At 38.2% G+C, this 22746-nt stretch overlaps 1 protein-coding gene across 4 annotated transcripts in view; it reads left to right on the forward strand.

The window, feature by feature from the left end:
• Positions 1-22746, forward strand: part of Cnot6l (CCR4-NOT transcription complex subunit 6 like) — a 138192-nt gene that overhangs the window by 24191 nt on the left and 91255 nt on the right. For all 4 annotated transcript variants that reach the window (XM_045142809.1, XM_045142808.1, XM_045142811.1 and 1 more), the window contains exons 2-4: positions 9767-9888; positions 15038-15224; positions 17482-17567. In XM_045142809.1, the coding sequence (XP_044998744.1) occupies positions 9777-9888; positions 15038-15224; positions 17482-17567 (385 nt within the window). In that variant the 5' untranslated portion in view covers positions 9767-9776. The remainder of the gene's footprint in view (positions 1-9766; positions 9889-15037; positions 15225-17481; positions 17568-22746) is intronic.

A 22746-nucleotide genomic window follows, 5' to 3' on the forward strand; every position in this document is an offset into this window, starting at 1 on the left:
GCTTCCCTAGTGATTCAGTTAAAGGTATATACCACCATGCCTGGCTGCATTTTTGTCTTTTGATAAGTTAACTTCAAAATAAAGTTTTAAAATGTCATTTTTTAAGCCTATTCTCAGTTGTAATAGATGTGAAGTATATGGAAGTAGATTTCAAAAACTGATTTAAAAAGTTCTATTCCTTGACTCTAGCTAGCTGCCTATTATTTCTAGTATGCTGGCTTATATATGCTGTTATCATTTGTGTATTTAGCTCAGCAGAAAGGTAATGATTTTTAAGTAAGGAAGCTCAAACCTCTGATAAGTTCATTACACTGGCACTTTGAGTCTCTCACTGAAATATGGAAGAACATTATATTTATTGTGTTTTAATGGAATGTCTTCTTGCCAAGAAAACAGAAATGTAAGTTAAAGGCTTTATTGCCTTTTTGTGCACTGATGAAATAATACTCTTTTTTTTTTTTACTGACAAAATATGGAAATCTCTTTTCAGTGGCTGGCTTTTGCTTCTCTGTAGAGCCATAGTATTGAAACAGAGTTGGCTCAAGACCATTGTAAGTTGTAATGTTATTTATCCTTTGGAACAACTATTTTAAAGTTTATACCCTCTTTCTTAAATTTGGGAGAAGGAAAAAGATGAAGGATTTTGTATGAATTGTTAGGATATTGCCTCCTCCACCCCCATTTAAACATGTTGGGCTAAATCTAATTTTTCTTTCCTTCTGTCATTTTAGTTGTTTTGAAGGAGGATCTCACTCTAGTCCAGGCTGACTTAGAACTCTTACTATGTTTCCTTTTTTTCTTTAATGTCTCTTTTCTGGCTAGTATGCAATTCCTTGCAGCTTGTCTAGACCACTTTATGCATCTGGCTTTATTTAAGTGGATACTGGAGAATCAAAGCAAGTGACTTTAACCCCTAAGCCATCTCCCAAGTCCACTTATAGGCTTTTCTTTGGTGCCATTTGGCAGGTTGAGTAGATTCCCCTTATTTCATTTATTGATTTATTTTTATTTTTGTTTTTCATTTTTATTTATTTATTGTTTATTCATTTGAAAGAGAAAGAGGCAGATGTATAGAGATAATGGGTGTGCCAGGGCCTTTAGCCACTGCAAACAAACTCCATGTGCATCTGGCTTATGTGGGTCCTGGGGAATCAAACCTGTGTCCTTATGTTTCACGTGCAAGTGTCTTAGTCAATAAACCATCTCTCCAGCACTATTTTTGTTTTTTTGAGGTAGGGTCTTCCTCTAGCCCAGGCTGATCTGGAATTCACTATGTAGTTTCAGAGTGGCTTTGAACTCAAGGTAATCCTTGTACCTCTGCCTCCTGAGTGCCAGAATTAAAGGTGTGTACCACCATGCCTGACCCCTGTCTTTTTTTGGTTTTCTGAGGTAAGGTTTTCTGAGGTAAGGTTTTCTGAGGAAAGGTCTTGCTGACCAGGAATTCACAATGTAGTCTCAGGGTGGCCTTAAACTCATAGCAATCCTCCTACCTCTGCCTCCCAAGTACTGGGATTAAAGGCTTGTGCCACCATGCCTGGCTTGCTTTCATTTTTTTATTTTTGGTTTTTCGAGGTAGGGTCTCACTCTAGCCCAGGCTGACATGGAATTTACTATGTAGTCTCAGGGTGGCCTGGAACTCACAGCAATCTTCCTACCTCTGCCGCCTGAGTGCTGGGATTAAAGGCGTGTGTCACCACACCCAGCTCCTTTCATTTTTTTTTAAAAATGAGACCTATATTTTACTTATATTAATTTGTACTGGAAGTGAACTTAGTAGTTTGTATGTTCTGCATATATGCTGTCTACCACTGACATATAGCCTCCCCTTCCCCACCTTTCAAGACAGGGCCTCAGTAAATTGTCCAGGATGGCCTTCAGTTCAAAGTTCTGTCTTAGATTCCTGAGTAGTCAGGGTTACTGTTTTTTTTTTTTTTTTTTAATTGTTAAAATTTTATTTGAGAGTGAGGCAGGGTGGGAGAATGGGCATGCCAGAACCTCTAGCCACTATAGACAAACTCCAGATGCATATGCCATCTTGAGCATCTGGTTTATATGGGTGCTGGGAATCAAACCTGGGTCCTTTGGTTGTGCCAACAAGCTGGAATTATAGGTTTATGACATTGTGCTTAGTGAGTTTTCTTTTAAAATAGGAAGGGCTGTTGGATTTGTCAAATGCATTTCAAAAATCTATTGAGGTGATACATATTTAAAGTCTGTTGATAGAAGAATTGGAAAAAAATTCACACCCACACACCCATATATATATATATATATATATATATAGTTTTTTTTTCCTGGATTTTTGAGGTAGGGTCTCACCCTGGCCCAGGCTGACCTGGAATAATTCACTCTGTAGTCTCAGGGTGGGCTCAAACTCCCGGCAGTCCTCCTACATCTGCCTTCTGAATTCTGGGATTAAAGGCGTGAACCACTACGCCCGGTCACACACACACACATATATTCTGTTTAATTTTTTGTGGTAGGGTCAAAGTCTAGCCCAGGCTGACCTGGTACTTACTCTGTAGTCCCAGGCTAGCCTCAAATTCACAGTGATCTACCTCTGCTTCCCAAGTACTAGGATTAAAGGTGTGTGCTGAGATTAAAGGCATGAACCACCATGCCATTTCTTACAGTGATATATTTTTTTAATGTTTTGTTATTTATTTACTTATTTGACAGCGACAGAGAGAGAAAGAGGCAGATAGATAGAGAATGGACACACCAGGGCCTCTAGCCACTGCAAAGGAACTCCAGATGTGTGCGCCCCTTGTGCATCTGGCTAATGTGGGTCTGGGGAATTGAGCCTTGAACCGGGGTCCTTAGGCCTGACAGACAAGCACTTAACCGCTAAGCCAATTCTTCCAGCCCTATATTGATATTTTTAAATGTTAGAACAGCCCTGCATTCCTGTGATAATTAGCACTTGGTATGATATATCATTGTCTCATAGTAGCTTTTTTGTGTCTGAGAATTTAAACTGATTAGAATTATAGATTAGGGTGTCATTTTTTTCAGTATATATTTTTATATCTGCTACTGTTTTTTCTTTGTAGTTGTTGTTTGTTTCTGGTATGGGAAATGTGGGAGATCATTTGTAAGTGTGCACCAAAGGGGTTCTGTTTTAATCTCCCTTGTTTCCCTCCCATTAATACTTTAATTGACCAACAGATCATGCTGTCACACTTTTCCAGAGTTAAAAACTTACCTGTTTTCTCTGGATTGATGTAAACATCTGGGTTACCTTTGGAAAGCCATAAAACAAGCCAGGCATGGTGCCATATGACTTTAATCCCAGCACTTGGCAGGTGGAGGTGAGAGTTCAAGGCCACCCTGAAACTACAGAGTGAATTAAAGGTCAGTCTGGGCTAGAGCAAGACTAACTCAAAAAAACAGGAAAAGGACTGGAGAGATAGATGGTTTAGTGGTTAAGGCTCTTGCGTGCAAAGCCTAAGGACTGAGGTTTGATTCCCCAGTACGCACATAAGCCAGATACACAAGGTAGTGCTTGCATCTAGAGTTCTTTTGCTGTGGCTAGAGGCCCTGGTGTGCCCATTCTCTATCTACCTCTTTCTTTCTCAAATAAATTAATAAAATATTTAAACAAATTAAAAAAGATGAAACAAATCAACAGCTGGTAACATCTTTTCATCTTTAGAAGCTTTATTGCCTTATGTGCCTATGTATTTTGTTTGGCTAATTGGTTTCACTTTGGATAAGAAGTAGATCTTGTTGGGTGTGGTGGTGCATGCCTTTAATCCCAGCATTCCCAGAGGTAGGAGGATTACTGTGAGTTCCGAGGCCACCCTGAAACTGCATAGTGAATTACAGGTCAGCTGGTGCTAGAGTGAGAGACCCTATCTAAGAAAAAAATAAACCTTTAAGAAAAAGCCTAGAAGAAATAATGCATTGAATGTAATTATTGTTAAAGCTCCAAACATTCCTGTTACTATTGTTATCTAATTATTTGCCTTGCTAATAAGGATCATAGGAAAACAAAGTGTCTAGGATAGGAAATCATTACCTGTCACCTTGAGTTAAATACATCAGTAAGTGTTTAACCTGATTATTGTAGTCTTACTGGAAAATAAAATATCCTTTAAGAATGAACATGAGGTGCTGGAGAGATGGCTTAGTGCTTAGGCGCTTGCCTGTGAAGCCTAAGGACCCCAGTTCGAGGCTTGATTCCCCCAGACCCATGTAAGCTGGATGTACATGCATCTGTTGTTCGCTTGCACTGGCTGGAGGCCCTGGTGTGCCCATTCTCTCTCTATCTACTACTTTCTCTCTCTGTCATTCTCAAATAAATAAATTAAAAAAATTTAAAAAAATGAACATGAAACTATTTGATGAAAGGGGGGAGAAGCAGAAGAAATGGCAAGTAACTTATATTTTTATGAAAAGTAAAATGCTCTATAATTTTCTATTTCAATTAATGCCACATTGAAGCATTCTGTTCTTCTCTACCTCTACCCTCTCCATTCTTTGAGAGCCCTTCTTTAGCCCAGCCTGGCCTCCAACTCTTGATCCTCCTGTCTCAGCCTCTCAAGTTCTGGGTTTACAAGTGTGTACTACCATGTTCATCAACTAAATATTTCTTTCTTTCTTGTTTTTTAAATTCACAAGCAGCGATTTATTGGGTCATAATTTTGAAGGCTGGGGAGTTTGAAGGCTGAAATCTGATGAGGGGAGAAGGACAAAAGAAAGGAAGAAGGCTGGAAACATCTCTCCTTTAACTGTCCAGCAGTTAAAAGCTCTTGTTTGCAAAACCTGAGGGTCCAAGTTAAATTCCCTAGTATCCACATAAAGTCAAATACACAGAGTGGCTCATATATCTGTAGTTTGTTTGCAGTGGTAGTAGACCTGTACCCATTCTCTCTCTCTCTCCTCTCTCAGATAACTACATAATTTTTTTTATCTTTTCACAATTTTTATTAACATTTTCCATGATTATAAAAAATATCCCATGGTAATACCCTCCCCCCCCGCACTTTTCCCTTTGAAATTCCATTCTCCATCATATTACCTCCCCATCTCAATCATTCTACTTACATATATACAATACCAATCTATTAAGTACCTTCCTCCCTTCCTTTCTCTTCCCTTTATATCTCCTTTTTAACTTACTGGCCTCTGCTACCAAGTATTTTCCTTCTCATGTAGAAGCCCAATCATCTGTAGCTAGGATCCACATATGAGAGAGAACATGTGGTGCTTGGCTTTCTGGGCCTGGGTTGCCTCATTTAGTATAATCCTTTCCAGGTCCATCCATTTTTCTGCAAATTTCATAACTTCATTTTTCTTTTTTAAGTTTTATTTATTTATTTATTTATTTGAGAGCGACAGACACAGAGAGAAAGACAGATAGAGGGAGAGAGAGAGTGGGCGCACCAGGGCTTCCAGCCTCTGCAAACGAACTCCAGACGCGTGCGCCCCCTTATGCATCTGGCTAACGTGGGACCTGGGGAACCGAGCCTCGAACCGGGGTCCTTAGGCTTCACAGGCAAGCGCTTAACCACTAAGCCATCTCTCCAGCCCAACTTCATTTTTCTTTACCGCTGAGTAGAACTCCATTGTATAAATGTGCCACATCTTCATTACCCACTCATCTGTTGAGGGACATCTAGGCTGGTTCCATTTCCCAGCTATTATAAATTGAGCAGCAATAAACATGGTTGAGCATGTAATTCTAAGGAAATGAGATGAGTCCTTAGGATATATGCCTAGGAGTGCTATAGCTGGGTCAGCAACTAAATATTTCTTGAGTAAATGTTAAATTGGTCAGAAACCTGAGACTCAAAAAGTCTGAAGGTTATTTTATTCATAACAAGTGACTTTTACCATCATAAAACACAGGTTTTGTTTAAAGTGGTCACAGAGCTGGACTTACTCAGAAAAATTAGGAATAAAGTCCATTTTACTGGGCTGGAGAGATAGCCCAGTAGTTAAGGCACTTGCTTGCAAAGCCTAAGTACCCTGATTCGATTCCCTACTACCCATGTAAGCCATATGCACAAAGTGGTGCATGTATCTCGAGTTCATTTGAAGTGAGTGGCGGCCTTGGTGCACACGTTCTCTTGCTATATATATATATCTGCCTCTTTCTCTAAGAAATACTGTTTAGAAAGTTGGTTTTATTATATATTTGAGGGCAAGGAAAGGGGAGGGAAGAAAATTGGTATGCCAGGGCCTCCTGCTGCTGTAATGAACTCCACATGTGTGCACCACTTTGTACATCTATCTGGCTTTCCTTGGGTACTGTTGAATAGAACCTGAGATCAGGCTTTGGAAAGCAAGTACCTTTAATCCCTGAGGCATAGATCTCCAGTCTAAAGTTCATTCTGAAAGTTTGTATCATATATAGACTTGGTTGAATATCTAATTAATCACCAGTCCTTTGGGATGCAAATAGAATTGCTAAATTGTTGTCTTAGAGTGTCTTTCAAATCAATCTTTAATTTGATTCTAGGATATGTAGTATAATTTGCTAAGAGCTTTTCTTTTTTTTTTTTTTTTAAGTATATGCTGATCTAATGGTACTGATTAGTAGGGTATTTTCATGTAAGGTAGAGGTTGTATTGTAATAATGGCTCATAGTTATGTACAGTTATATGTGTTGATTAGGAAATAGAAACATAAAAATGTTACATTGCAAGTGTTTCTTAGCTTGTTACCTGGACACATTTTCTTAGGAAAAAAGATTATAAAGTTTGTACCAGATGCAAACAATGTTGATGTAGGTTAGTATCAAGTAAAGAGGAATTGATGTGTTTCAGCCCTCCTTATTTATTTATTTTTGAAACAATTTCATGTAGTCCATGTTGGCCTCAAACTCACTCTGTAGCCTGAGGCTGACCTGGAAACTCCAGATTCTTCTGCTTCTACTTTCTGAATGCTGGAATTACTTGAATGTATCACTACATTACATGTGTTTTTCCTTCTTTAACTTTGGTAGCAATTTCAGTTTAAGACAGATTTATTTGAGAAGGTATATGATGTAGCAAACCATTGGGATTTATTTACTCTTAAATGTAGCAGAACTATCTAATATTGTAGGTTAGTTCCTGCTAGACTCTGCAGCGGAGATGATCACTTAATAGCTTGTTAGAAACAAGCACGTGTTTCATGATTTGTATTTTACAGTTGGATTAATTGTTAGAAGTCTATTTTAATCATAATGTACTTTTGGTAATTGTACAATTCTCTCTTGATCTTTATCCTAAGAAATAGCATTGATTGTTCCAAATTAAAGGCAGAAACAGTATGGTGAGAGAATGTTGTGGTTTAACACTGTAAGATTTAGATTTTTACATAGACTGAAGCCCACCTTTTTATAAGCTACTGTAGATGACCAATATATAGGTAAATTGAGTTCTGATTTGCAGTAGGTTGTTTTATCATGTGAGTGTTTATGCTGCTTATTTTCTCAGCCCCAGATACAAAAATCTCAGCATTGGGATTCTTCAGTAACAGGATAATAGAATGCATTCAATATGGATTTTGTAATGTACTATTCTTTTTTTTAATTTTTTTTTCTTTTTTATTTATTTATTTGAGAGTGACAGACAGAGAGAGAAAGACAGATAGAGGGAGAGAGAGAGAATGGGCGCGCCAGAGCTTCCAGCCTCTGCAAACGAACTCCAGACGCGTGCGCCCCCTTGTGCATCTGGCTAACGTGGGACCTGGGGAACCGAGCCTCGAACCGGGGTCCTTAGGCTTCACAGGCAAGCGCTTAACCGCTAAGCCATCTCTCCAGCCCTAATGTACTATTCTTGAAACAACACAATTATGTAGGTATCTTTTATTTTACTTGCAGTTTTGGAAACTCCAGTGTGAATTTTTCTATGCAAAGTAGCATGTTATTATGTATATGTGTCTTGCAATTAAAATAAAAAGCTTTTCTAGAAAGTTAGTATTTTATATATTTACTTAAAGTTTTTGCCTTGTGGAAAAGAGATGTGTGTCAATTAATTTTCCCTGTCTTTTCTATGTGGTAGTGTTTAATTAGATGTTAGTGATAGAGATTAAAGCTTTTTACATTTAGCCTAGTTCATATGGCCACTTAACAGTAGCAGTCAGGTCTTTTTTCTAATAATGATAAGTAGCTTCAGAAGTGTTACTGTAGAGAAGCCAAGGACAGCAAAGATGATGTGGTAAAGAACAAAGTGGATAGCAAGCTCAAAAAGCTTGTGTAGTTAGTATTTAGAGAGCTGTGTGAGGCATTTTTTCATAGTGGTGAATGGGCTTTAAGACTGAGAAATTAGAGTGTTGCTTAGGGGTTTTTAGTTTACTTTGTTTATGTAATCAAGATCTCCAGTATAAATCTTTTTTATATAATAGGTAGATCTTTTGGGAATTGGTGTAAGTTATTGTACAAATTAAGAACTCTTTGCAAAATGAATTTTAAAAATTTACATCTGGGGCTGAGAATGTAGCTTAGAGATAAACACTTGACAAGAACATTCAGATATTTTGGGGGGGAGTTAGCGGGCATAGTGAGGAAAAGGGAAAGGAGGGAAAAGGAGAAAAAGAAAGGGAAGAGGGAAAAAGTTGGAAGGAGGGCAAGGAAGGGGAGGGGTAGAGAGGGAGGCAAAAACCAACCAAAATTAAAAATAAATTGTATCAATTTTATATATGCTACATTGCAACTTATGGCTAGTATGCAGGAGTTTAGACACATATATTTGTGTCTCTTGCTATTTTTGTTAGATCTGAAGTGGATTTTATCTTAATTTTTAAAGCAGTAATTTTTGTAATGGACCCCTTGAATAAGGTTTCTTTTAGGGCCATTTGTCATTGCCTTTTATATAAAGTACATTTGAATAGTTGTATGCCTAATGTAGTTATTCATTCATTTGTGTTTTGACTATGAAGAAGACTGCATAATGTTGATATTGGTTGGGATGGCAATGTACCTTACCCAGTAGGGCGTATTTAATAATAATAAGGAGTGATGTTATTATAATTCCCTCAGAACAGCAGGTAAAAATTAATATTGGCTATGGCCATCGAAGATATGCAGTCATCTAGTTAGGTGCTTTTAATGGAAAGTAGAAAATAAACCAAATACTTTAGAATATTGCTTACAGCTGCTAACAAGTTTGGTTCAGTGGAAACTGGCCTTTTCTGTTGTCTTCTTTCTAAGGCTGGCTTCCTTTATAGTTAGTTGGCTGCTTGAGTGATCTGGGCTGCATTTCTTTTTATGATAAGTGGGAGAAAAGCCTACTTCTTCCGTAAACATAGAATGTTTTGAGCATCATTTAAACTAATGTCTGTGTTAAGAGGAAAGTCATATGCCCATAGTCTTAGGCATGGGATATCAGAGTATCTCTGAAACAGGAGCATAGAATTACCTGATTTCTCTTAGACTAGTTGACATTCATTCAGGAAATTGGCTATAGGAGTAGGATCAGTGTTTCTAGGAAAACAATGCAGCTAAGTGAAGGGGAAGGGAAAGGATTGGGAAGCAAGCACAGCTAGTGTTCTTTGCAGAGTCTAGTGTGGTTATTTGCATTTTCCCTTAAGCATCTGTTAATGAACTTCTCTAAAACTCTAGAATACTATAGATGATGTTTTTTCTTTTCAAATGAGAATTTGTAGCATAAAATACCTCACTGGCTTGGCAACAGGAAAGAAAAAGAAAATCCTCATTTTCTTTCTTTCTTTTTTTTTTTGCTATGTAACTATAATTAAGATTTACTTTCCCCTTACTGATTCCCTTCCTTCTCCTTAAATGATTATAACAATTATTGATCTAATTTTTTCACAGACTAATAGGGATGCCAAAGGAAAAATATGATCCTCCAGATCCTCGCAGAATTTATACCATCATGTCAGCAGAGGAAGTAGCCAATGGGAAAAAATCTCACTGGGCAGAATTAGAAATCTCGGGTGAGTGGAATCTACTGCATTTTACATGGGTTGTAATAGTAACAAAAATGCAGAAGTACTGGTGTTTATCTGCTACTAAATACTTTTGTTCCCCACCCTCTCTTATTCAGAGTACTGAGTTTACTTGCCATGAATAACCATTTGAAGTTAAAACTATTGATAGGTTATATAATACAGTACATTTTGATATGACAATTCCATATATTTTTTTCAAGGTAAGGTCTCACTGTAGTCCAGGCTGACTGGAACTCACTCTGTAGTTCCAGGCTGGCCTCAAACTCACAGCAATTCTCCTACCTCCTACTCCGGTATGCTGGGATGAAAGGTGCACTACCACACTCAGTAATTGCAGAACATGTTTAAAAAGATACTTATTTGCAAAGGAGCAAGGGGTGGGGGAGAGAGAATGAGGATGAGAACACTAGGGCCTGTTGCCACTGGGAACAGACTCCAGATGCATGTGTAACTTTGTGCATCTGGTTTTATGTGGGTACTGGGGTATTAAACCTAGGCTGGCAAGCAAATGCTTTTAACCACTGTGCCATCTCCTCAAGCCCCAGAATGTTTTTGCAAATTAAAACCTTTGCCATCTGTTTATCATCTATCTCAGTGTTGGTAAGGAAACCTAAAGGTGATCTATCTGTCATGGCAAATTTGTACTAACTCTATAGGACATGTTTGTGTTTTGAAGTAAAATGTGACATAGAAAGACTTGTAATCCAGTCTGAAAAGGAGAAAAACATCAAACTCACACTGGAGGACATTTTATAAAATACCAATTGGTAACATTTAAAATAAACAAGACCATGAAAAGCAAGGAAAGATTTGAAAATGCCACAAACCAGAAGAGACTTAGAAACATGATGTGTAATTACAAAACAATAGCCTGAATTAAATTACAGAGCAAAAAGGTGGGGAAGTTGTTGAAATATGAGTAAAATGTGGGGTTTATATAAGAGTAATGGGCTTCCTTCCTCCCTCCCTCCCTCCCTCCCTCCCTCCCTCCCTCCCTTCCTTCCTTCCTTCCTTTTTTGTTTTTTAGGTAGGGTTTCACTCCAGCCCAGGCTGACCTAGAATTCACTATGTAGTGTTAGGGTGGCCTTGAACTCACAGCAATCCTCCTACCTCTGCCTCCAAGGTACTGGGATTAATGGCATGTGCTACCATGTCCAGCTCTTACTTTTGTAAAAAATTTATTTTCAAGCAGAGAGAGAGAGAGAGAGAGAGACAGAGCACATGGGTACACCAGGGCCTCTAGCAAACAAACTCCCGATGCATGTGCCACTTTGTGCACCTGGCTTTACTAGCATACTAGGGAATTGATTACCAGGTCATTTAGGCCTTGTAGTCAAGCATATTAACGGCTGAGCGATCTCTCCAGCCCCAGTAAATTTATATTTATGTAAGTATGCGTGTGTGTGCGTGTGTGTGCGTGTGTGTGCGTGTGTGTGTGTGTGTGAGAGAGAGAGAGAGAGAGAGAGAGAGAGAGAGAAGAGAAGAGAAGAGAAGAGAAGAGAAGAGAAGAGAAGAGAAGAGAAGAGAAGAGAAGAGAAGAGAAATGAATGGATGCCCCATGACATCTTGCCACTGCAAATGAACTCTAGATGCATATGCCACTTTGTTCATCTGGCTTTACATATGTACTGGGGTATTGAACCCAGGCTCGTAGTCATTGCAAGCAAGCACTTTTAACCACTGAGCATCACTCCAGCCGTGGTTTCTTACTTTTGATGAAGATAGCATGATTATGTAAGAGCCTAATATCAGGGAACTTAAGGTGTGTAAAGTATAATATTCTAACTTCTCTATAAATCTAAAATTACAAAAAATAAAAGATAACATTTTGGGCTGGAGAGATGGCTTAGCAGTTAAGCGCTTGCCTGTGAAGCTTAAGGACCCTGGTTCGAGGCTTGATTCCCCAGGACCCACGTTAGCCAGATGCTCAAGGGGGCGCATGCATCTGGAGTTCGTTTGCAGTGGCTGGAAGCCCTGACGCGCCCGTTCTCAATATCCCCCCCCCCGTCACTCTCAAATAAATAAATAAATAAAAAATAAACAAAAGTTTTAAAAAAGATAACATTTTAATGAATTGTTACAATATAAATTATATGTAGAATACAGTTTTCCCCCAGTAGGCTTTCATTTGGAAGCATTAAACTCACATTATTGTTTCAGTCTCAAGATTTACTTATACATGTAAGTAAAAGGAAAATGGATGGCTACTTAAGTGGTACTCATTCTAATGTGAGCAATTCCCATTGATTTCTCAACCTTGGCATAATCCTTGGGCCACCTTGTGGTGGAAGGCTGTTGTGTCGTGTAGGATGCTTAGTAATTGCATCCGGCTTCTACCTATTAGATATAGTAGTACTTTTTTTTTTAATTATGATAACCAAAAAATGCCAAAGATTGTTGGGGAGCAGATTTCTTCCTGATTGAGAACTCTGTTAAACCCATTTATCCAGAATCTCTTCACTTGAATATTTTGCTACCCTACTACAAAAATGCAAAATCCTAGTTGACAATTTGTGTCTCATCATAACCCGCAGGAAAGATCTTATGATAGAAAGAACCCTGAATAGAAAGTTAAATTGTGCCTCTAATGCGTAATAGCTGTATGAGAAGAGAAGTAAGTAGTATTTCCTTTTGAGATTTTGTTCTTATTTCCTATTGCCTCTTATCAAAACCTATTTGGAAAGCGGCATATAATTAAAATACTAGTTGACATTTGTAAAATATATAATCATATAAATTATGTTTTATAGTTAAAATTTATAAATAGGTATAATAGGTAAGATTATAGAAACTGAGGTTAGATGATTTTCCCCAGACTTAAATAGTTAATCAGTGGTGAAAGTTAAGACTCTGCATGAGGTTTTGTGGTCTAGTACATGTTCCTTCCAGTTCCTGGATGATATAACTTGAATTTTTTTCTTTTTTGAGTATGTTGCTGTGGTTGTTTGATTCAGGTGTCCCCCATAAACTTCGGTGTTCTGAATGCTAGGTTCTCAGCTTACAGAGATTTGGGAATTATTACCTCCAGGAGGCAGTATATTGTTGGGGGCGAGCTTATGGTTATAGCCAGCTCCCCCTTGCTAGTATTTGGCACACTCTCCTGTTCCTGTTGTCTACCTTATTAGGTTGGACAGGGGGTGATGTCTACCCTCTGCTCATGCCATTGTTTTCCCTGCCATTGTATAGTCTATAAGTCAAAATAAAGCCCCTTTCCCACAAGGTGCTCTTGGTCGGGTGATTTCTGCCAGCAATGTGAACATGACTGCAACATTAATGTTGGTACTGAGGAGTGGGATTGCTGCTAGACACCTGAAACTGTGGCTTTGGCCTTTGGAGCTGATTTTTTTTTTTTTTTGTTTTTTGAGGTAGAGTCTCACTCTGGTCCAGGCTGACCTGGAATTAACTCTGTAGTCTCAGGGTGGCCTTGAACTTACGGTGATCCTCCTACCTCTGCCTCCCAAGTGCTGGGATTAAAGGCATGCGCCACCACACCCGGTGATTGGAGCTGATTTTCAAGAGGAATGTGGATGAATTTGAAACCTTGGCCTAAGACATGCCTTACAATGCTTTAAGTACAGCTTGATGGACTATTCTGGTCAAACTCAGACCTGAATGAAGTAAGAACTAAGGACTGTGAGGTTTGGCTTATGAGGGTGGAAAGGAGCTTTGTCTGGATCAGGCAAGAAGCAGTTTGTATGAGAAGCTTCCTCTTATACCTGTGTCCTGAGAACTTGTGCAGTGTTGTAGTGCATAGAAATGGACTGGTGTGTGCAGAGGCATATGGCACAGAAAGAAATCTTTGGGCCCAAATTTCTGCCTGTTCAGCTGCAATTGTATGAGAGATTACAACCATTCAGATTGGACCAGCTGACATGCACTGGGACAACAGGAAGTATGCAGAGTCTTCTGAAGCGGCCTGAATGCTGAAAGTGTCCTGTTCTTCAAAGTCTGCTTTATCCCCCACTGGATTAACAAATTGGTACCCTAACTGGTACTATGGAGTATAACAAATGCAGGAAAGAGAGGGTCATTGAATTTGCATCATAGTCTTGTGTTTTGGAAACAGTCATGGGCAATGGTGTAGCATGTTGCTGGATTGCCTGCATGGAGAACCCTCATGGGGCCATGAGGATGGACCATGGGTTGCAGTTGAGACCCAGTGGAGATGCTGGGACCAGGAGATGGCTCCTAAGAAAAGCTGCTGGCCCTGTGAAGTTTTCCAGGACTTTTAGTAGTCTAGCTGCAGGGGTGGATAGGAACTCCAGAGACTTGTTGCTGGTTAGTATTGGACTTGGAGATATGTAAGATATGTAACTGACTTGGAGTTGCTGGACGTGGAACTATAGAGTTTGATATTTACTCTGTTTAAATCTTGTATTGGTTGAATATTTCTTTACTATGCCCAGTGCTATCTTTTGTAGTGTGAGTGGCATTATGGTTTTTTTGAGGAATTTTCCTCTTGGTATTATGGCTCAGTTAAAAGACTGGGGATGTTTGAACATCATTAGGGTTGATAAAAACTATGGGGCCTTATAAAGTTGGACTGAATGCATTGTATTTTATATCATGGATGGTTATCAGTTTATGGGGGCCTGGTTTGGAATGTGGTGGTTTGATTCAGGTGTCCCTCATAAACTTAGGTGTTCTGAATGCTAGCTTCCCAGCTGAGGGGGGGGGGGATGAATTTGGGTGTACCAGGGCCTCTAGCCACTGCAAGTGAACTCCAGTTGCATACATCCCCTTGTGCATCTGGCTTACGTGGCTCCTGGGGAATCGAACCAGGGTCCTTAGATTTGCAGGCAAATGCTTTAACCACTAAGCCAGCCCTGAGAAATATTTTTTTTATGACCATTAAAAAAAAAAAATCTTATTACTGTTCTCCTCGTAAAGCTGTATTCAGCCTTAAGCTTAAGATCTGATTCTAAAGACCTCTTCTTCATTTTGCCACATCCCACAAGAGTGGTTATTAGTTGAAAATGATGTAAAATTTAAAGAGATGAGATGTGTTAGCAATTGTGGCATTAAATACAAAATATAAATATCTAAAATGTAATATCTATGTGATTTTTCAGCATTTTGTACCACTTGTTAGTTCATGGAGTTCATGTTTTGTGCTTTTTTTTTTGCCTTTTAGGTAGAGTGCGGAGCTTAAGTACATCACTTTGGTCTTTGACACACTTGACAGCACTGCACCTAAATGATAATAACCTTGCTCGCATTCCACCTGATATTGCCAAGCTTCATAATCTGGTTTACCTGGATCTCTCATCCAATAAACTCAGAAGTTTACCAGCAGAACTAGGAAACATGGTGTCTCTCAGGTGAGAAAAGTATAAAGACGTGGCTCATTATGTGAAGTTATACCAAATCAGAAAGCATGGGATGTCATTTTACAGCGGGATTTCCATGTTTGTGAAAAATAAGTGATAGAAACTGTCTTAAGTACAGTGCTTCAGTTGACCTCTAGTGCATATTTTTTCTTTGCATTAGTAGGTTCATGTTACTAGTTTTTCTTTATTTTTGTATGATAATTATTGGGAACTTTTAATATATATATTCAAATATAGTATATATACAGTATATACACATGCACACAGTATGTATATGTGTATGTATGTGTATATGCATATACACATACACACACATACATACAGTGTAATATATATGCTTCATATTGGTGATGTTCCCATTCAGTTGTCCTTTGTGCCCCTCTTCCCTGCCTTCATTCCACTGAGAGCCCTCCTCAGTGGGGTTATTGGAAATCACTTATAAATGTGCTAGCCAGTCTCTGTGGGGAAACAATGCCTCACAGTATACCTTTCTATACTGTGGCTCTTGTATTCTTTCCACCCAGTCTTCTGCAATGTTCCCTGATCCTTGGAGGGTATTGATCATAGGAGATTTTGTACATATTTAGAAGACTGTTGGTTGTCATGACTATCCATTTGTAGACTTGAAGTTAAAATGTGTTACTTTTGAGTCAAGTCTGCTAAGACTCACCAGAAACACTTTGTAAAATATGATTTGCTTCTAAGCAAAGCTTTTAGGAGCATGTTTCTGTTATATAAGATAATGTATATTTATGTTTTATATTATAACTCCTTAACCCAGAATTTTAATAGAATGGAGTTATTTTTAGTATCTTAAGATTTTTAAGATCTAATTCATTTTACCCCCTTCCTTTCCTCTTCCTGTTCTTTGTTTCTTCCTTCTTTCCCTCTCTTCTTCCTTCCCTCCCTTCCTACTTGTCCTTCTCACTTTTTGGGGGGAGGTGTTCAAGGTAGGGTCTCACTCTAGCCCAGGCTGACTTAGGTCAATTTCAGAATTAGCTCTGTATTCTCAGGGTGGTCTTGAACTCATGGCAATCCACCAACCTCCGCCTCCTGAGTGCTGGGATTAAAGGCGTGAGTGACCACGTCCGGCTCCTTCTCACTTATTTTTTGGAGGTAGTGTTTTGGTACATAGCTCAGGCTGGCCTTGAACTCATTAGCTCAAGTTGGCCTCAAATTTGCAGCAACACTCCTGCTTCAGCCTCTCAAGTGCTGGGATTTCAGGCATGTGCCACCATATGTCCAGCAAGCATTTCTTTTAGGAGAAAAATTTTGAGGACTTTTATGAACTTAGATATAAGTGTTCCCAGTGAAAACAAGTATTGGCATTCCTACCAATAGTTTTTAAGAAGTTGCTCTCACGTTTAAAATTAAATTCCAGTTGTCTATTTTTTCTATAGTCTGCTCAGAATTTTAGAGTCAATTATAAACAAAGGTCTGCCATGCTGTCCTTATCTTTTCCAATTTGTGCTTTATTTTAATGCTTATTCTGTGTCAGTGATTGCTCATCAATGTGCTTATTTTGTCTTCTTCTGTCTTTAATTATCATTTCTGTGATGTACTACTTCGTTCTATATTTCTTAGGGTTGTTTTTATACCCTTTTCATAATATTTTGACACGGTTAGAGTTGTAATTACTAAAGATGATGCAGGCAATTGGCTATAATTGTAGCTTAGTCCTAAAAGTTTGTATATAAAACTTGCTTCCTTCTGTAAGTTAAACTAGGTTCAATGGCTACCTGCTATCTTGTCTTTAGATACTAATATGTCATTCTCATTTGCTTCAAATAAACATTGTGGATAAGAGAAAGAGGGTTTATTTAGTCCTTTTGGCAGTTTGGACTTTAATTTTGCTAGATAATGAGTAAATCATAGAAACATTGCTAGTAATTGTGTCAAATACCTTTTATGTAATACTTTATTTATTTATTTATTTATTTATTTTTTGGTTTTTTGAGGTAGGGTCTCACTCTGGTCCAGGCTGACCTGGAATTAACTCTGTCATCTCAGGGTGGCCTTGAATTCATGGCAATCCTCCTACCTCTGCCTCCCGAGTGCTGGGATTAAAGGCATGCGCCACCACGCCCAGCTCTTATGTAGTACTTTATAATCATATTATGGGAATGGAATGGAGAAATGCCTTGAATCTAAATGTAACTCAGGATTTCGTAGAAGGAAGTTAAAAATACAAATGCAAATGTTAATAAAGCTTGGCTTATTGAATTAACATCATTTTTTATTTCAACAGGGAATTGCTTTTAAATAACAATCAGTTACGGGTTTTGCCTTATGAACTTGGTCGGCTCTTCCAGCTACAAACTCTAGGTTTGACAGGTGAGTGACTCTTTTTTAAAAACAAATGTTAAAACTCAGTATTGGGTGTTATGATACACTTAATGGCAACTTTGGTTAGAGTATAAGCCATGTTTTAGTATGGTTTTAAAAATTGTAGGAGGAGTAGCTGAAGACGTTTTAAATATATTGGTTGAATCATTTTATCTTCTGTTCCTCCCACCCTGACATTTTTTTTCTTGCTTCCCCTACCTTGAATTTGTAGTATAACTGGACTGACCTTGAATTCACTTCCAAGTGCTGAGAGCCACTGCTCCCAAGTTATTTATTTTCTTTGTGCTCATCTTACATAGTTGAAGAGGCAGAGTAGATATAAATCTTTTCCTCTTCATTGAAAAATTATGGAATGGTTGTTTTTTTATAGATTCATGAAGTCTAAAATTGATACTTTTTTACTGTTGGTTTTCGAAGTGGGGTCTCATTCTAGTCCAGGATCACCTGTAATTTATGTGGTTTCAGGGTGGCCTTGAATTCACAACCATCCTCTTACTGTGGCCTCTAGAGTGTTGGGATTGAAGTGTGTACCACCACACCCAGCTGAAATTCATACTTCTTACTGATTATGATCAGAACAGCTTTTTTTTTTCTAGCTTCTGATATTATTGGTAGCCCATCAGTAATAAATTAACATTTATGGTTTAATCCAGTGAATTTACTCTTGAATCAGGCAGCATTCCTGAAAAATCAATTCGTAATATTTATTATTTTCACATGACTTGTTTTGTGCTACCTAGGATAGAGACATGTTCTTAAGAAATTTCTAGTTCAGTAGCAACTGAATGGATTATTCTGATAATTTGTTATCTTCAGTTTTTATTTATTTTATTTTACTAGTATTAGTTAGAAAAGTCCTATCTTTAGGGCTAAGGATATAAATTAGTGGTAAAGTGCTTGCCTATCATGCACAAGGTCCTAGGTTTGACTTCATTGTTACCACCCCTTTCCCCCCAGAAAAGTGACAAAATAACTGCTTGTGTTTGAATGTTATCCCATTATATGGCCTTTCTCTCCTCTACCAACACATATTCATTAAAGTCTCTCTTCATATGTCTAATTTATTAAGTCAGGTGCTAACTTTCCATCTCCATCTGTAACAGTTTTGTTCATGCCTTCAGTTTTTTGGGTAAATTTAGATTGCTCAATTTCTTTTGCTAATATGTATGAAGAACTGTGAAGACTCAAGTGTTTACTCTGGTAATAAGCTATTAAGTTACCCAGTTTTCATGCAAACTAACAAATACAAAGACGTCTGGGTCAGCAACAAAAAACATGATTTAAACTGCAAAATGGGCCCAGATGCATGCTAATGACACAGTGAATTCTTGGAATTGAGTAATCCAGGCAATGGTTCAGTATGTTTCAAGCAAGTAGCAAATATTGTAGCAAAGCTAGCCCTGTTTAACTAGGGAAACAGTTACACAGTAGTTAAACTGGTTGCCTTGACCTATTTTGTTGCCTACACACAAGTAGCTACAGAAATTCTTTAGTATCAACTGTCACATAAATTTGGGAATAAGTGATATCCACTAACTGTGCAGAATTGCATCTCACAACAATATTATTTAAGATTTTTTTTCTGTATAAGACTGTGAATGAAGTCATCCTATAGTTTTCTTCATCATCATCATTACTTTATTTTTTAAAAAATTGTTTGCTTGTTTGCTTATTTATTTATGAGAGCGAGAGAATGGGCATGCCAGGGCCTCTAGCCACTGCAAATGAACTCCAGTTGCATGCACTGCCATGTGCATCTGGCTTACGTGGGTTTTGGAGAGTTGAACCTGGGTCCCTTGGCTCCATAGGCAAGCACCTTAACTGCTAAGCCATCTCTTCAACCCATTATTTTGGAGTTTTGAGGTAAGGTCTCACTCTAGTCTAGGCTAACCTGGAATTTACTATGTAGTCTCAGGCTGTCCTTGAACTCATAGGCATCCTCTTACCTCTAAGGTATGTACCAGCACACCTGGCTTTTCATTATTTTTATATAAGCATGTGTAAAGTTTATAGTGATGTTAAGGACAGTAGGAAAATTCTATATTTTTCACTTTTTGTAAAGAATTAACATGGTCCCTTGAAATTTTAGTAGTTCAGTTCTGTAAAACTGTCATTGCCTGTGTACCCTTTAGCAAAGTGCTGTTTCATTATATTAGTTACAGGAATTATTGAGATTCTTTTCTTATTTTATTTATTTATTTGAAAGGAGGGGAGGGAAGGAGAGGGCAGGAGGGAGAGAATAGGCATGGTAGGGCCTGTAGCCACTGCAAAGGAAGTCTAGATCCATGTACCACCACCTTATGAATCTGGCTTACGTGGGTCCTAGGGAGTTGAACCTGAGTCCTTTGACTTTGCAGGCAAGTGCCTTAACTGTTAAGCCATCTCTTCAGCCAGAGAAATTTTTTGTTGAGAATTTTTAATGGTTAATGATTCCGTTTTGATAGGCCATGTTTGTATTGGCATTAATATTTTAATTAAAAAAAGTGTAGCCCAGGCTGGACATGAACATTAGATTTTCCTGCCTCTCATCCATTACAGTCCATTGACTACTGGTGTGTACCACCCAAACTTTAAAAAACTTGACTAGCATATCCAATAAATGGAAAATGAAAAAATTATGCTTCCATAAAAGTGTCTATAATCTTCTCTTAGTATGTTTTTAGGCTGTGTTGTTTTATACTTGTATTCTTTTCAATTTCAAACTTACTCTTTTTTTATTTTCCCCTTTTCTCTTAAGATATGTATATAATCATCCATAGTGAGGTTTACCTGTTTGTAAATACAAGTATTTAAGGCTACATGTTATCTTGTTTTGCTGTTTATTGCATACATATTATATACACTATTTGATGTGCACTTTTTTCTTTTTGAAACAATATGTTCTATGTTGCTGAGGCTTGCCTTAGGCATCTGGGCTTAATGTGATTTTGCTGCCTAGATATCAATCCCTTATTGGCTGACTAGTTTGCAAATATTTCCACCCATTTTATAGGTTGTCTCTTTTTAAATTATCTTTAGTAAGATGTAATGCCATTTTTCATTTTATTACTGCCTGTGCTTTGGGATCATATTAAAAATACCTTTTCTCATATCCCTGTCCTGAAGCAATAACTTTGGATTTCTTCTGGTATTATCATAGTTTTGTGTCTTACATTTGAATCCTTTTTTTTTTTTAAATATTTTTTTTTTGTTCATTTTTTATTTTTGAGAGTGACAGACAGAGAGAAAGACAGATAGAGGGAGAGAGAGAGAGAGAATGGGCGAGCCAGGGCTTCCAGCCACTGCAAACGAACTCCAGACACGTACGCCCCCTTGTGCATCTGGCTAACATGGGACCTGGGGAACCGAGCCTCGAACCGGGGTCCTTAGGCTTCACAGGCAAGTGCTTAACCGCTAAGCCATCTCTCCAGCCCTGAATCCTTTATTTTGAGTTGATTTTTAAAAACATACTTTATTTATTTATTTATTTATTTATTTTGAGGTAGAGTCTCACTTTAGCTCAGGCTGACCTGCTATTCAGTATGTAGTCTCAGGGTGGCCTTGCACTCATGGCAGTCCTCCTACCTCTGCCTCCAAGAGTGCTGGGATTAAAGGCATGTACCACCATGCCCTGCAATGCTTACTCGCTTGCTTTATTTATTTATTTATTTATTTATTTATTTATTTATTTATTTATTTGAGGGAGAGAGAGAGGAAAGAGAAAGAATATGGGCATGGCAGGGCCCCTAGCCACTACAAACGAACTCCAGACACATGCACCACCTTGTACATCTGGTTTACATGGGTACTGGGGAATTGAACCTGGGTCCTTAGGCTTTGCAGGCAAGCACCTTAACTGCTAACTAGCCCCGAGTTGATTTATTTTTTATTGATGAGAAACAGAGACCTAGTCTAATTCTGATTATTATTGATAGGCCATATGTGTTCAGGAATTTTTTTTTTTTCAGGCTTTCCAATTTGTTTTGCCATATTATTCAGCATAATCTCTCACGTTTTGATTTTCTGTGGTATCAGTTATATTATCTTTTTCATCCTTATATGTAGTTTTTGAGGTCTTATATTTTCTTAGCTAGCTAAAGTCTTACTGATGTTTTAAAAAAGTATTTATGAGAGACAGAAAGAGTCAGAGAAAGAGAATGGGTGTACCAGGGCTTCTAGCCACTGCCAACAACCTCCAGATATATGTGCCATCTTCTATGTCTGGCTTATTTACATGGGTACTGAAGAATTGAACCTGGGTCTTTAGACTTTACAGGCAAGCACCTTAACCACTAAGAAATCTCTCTGGTCTGAGACTTACTGATTTTTATTTTTCCAAAAAAACCCTATATTTTATTAATCTTGTATTTTTTAAGTCTTAATTTTAATTATTTTGACCTTAGTTTTTTCTTTTCACCTACTAATTTTAAGTTTGGTTTTATTTTGCTTTTTTCTTTAGTTGAACATTAATTTTTATTTTATTTTTTAACTTTTTTTTTTGAGGTAGGGTTTCAGTAGTCCAGGCTGGCCTGGAATTCACTATGTAGTCTCAGCTGGCCTTGAACTCACAGTGATCCTACTTTTGCCTCCCAAGCGCTGGGATTAAAGGCATGTGCCACCATGCCCAGTTTATTTTATTTTATTTTTTTGGATTTTTGAGGGAGGGTCTCACTCTGTAGCCCAGGCTGACCTGCAATTCCCTGTGTAGTCTCAGGGTGGCCTTTAACTCATGGTGATCTTTCTACCTGTCTCCCAAGTCCTGATAATAAAGGCATGTACCAACACAACTGGCTATGGTAGATTGTTTATGTAAAAAAATTTTGGGGGCCTGAAGAGATGGCTTAGAGGTTAAGTGCTTGCCTGTGAAGCCCAAGGACCCTGGTTTGAGGCTCGATTCCCTAGGACCCATGTTAGCCAGATGCACAAGGGGGCACACATGTCTGGAGTTCGTTTGCAGTGGCTGGCATGCCTATTCTCTCTTGCTCTCTGCCTCTCGCTCTCTGTCACTCTCAAATACATAAATAAAAATAAACAAAAAATAAACAAAAGATTAAAAAATAAAACTATTTGAGGCAAGCCCAACAGATGACTAGACTTTTCTTTGTGCTGGGGGTGGGGAGGGAGGTAGAGAATTGGCATGCCAGCCATTGTAATCAAACTCATGACGCATGTGCAATCTTACACATAC

The sequence above is a fragment of the Jaculus jaculus genome, chromosome 2 (genome assembly GCF_020740685.1).
Source record: "Jaculus jaculus isolate mJacJac1 chromosome 2, mJacJac1.mat.Y.cur, whole genome shotgun sequence".
In the NCBI taxonomy this organism is placed as follows: domain Eukaryota; kingdom Metazoa; phylum Chordata; class Mammalia; order Rodentia; family Dipodidae; genus Jaculus; species Jaculus jaculus.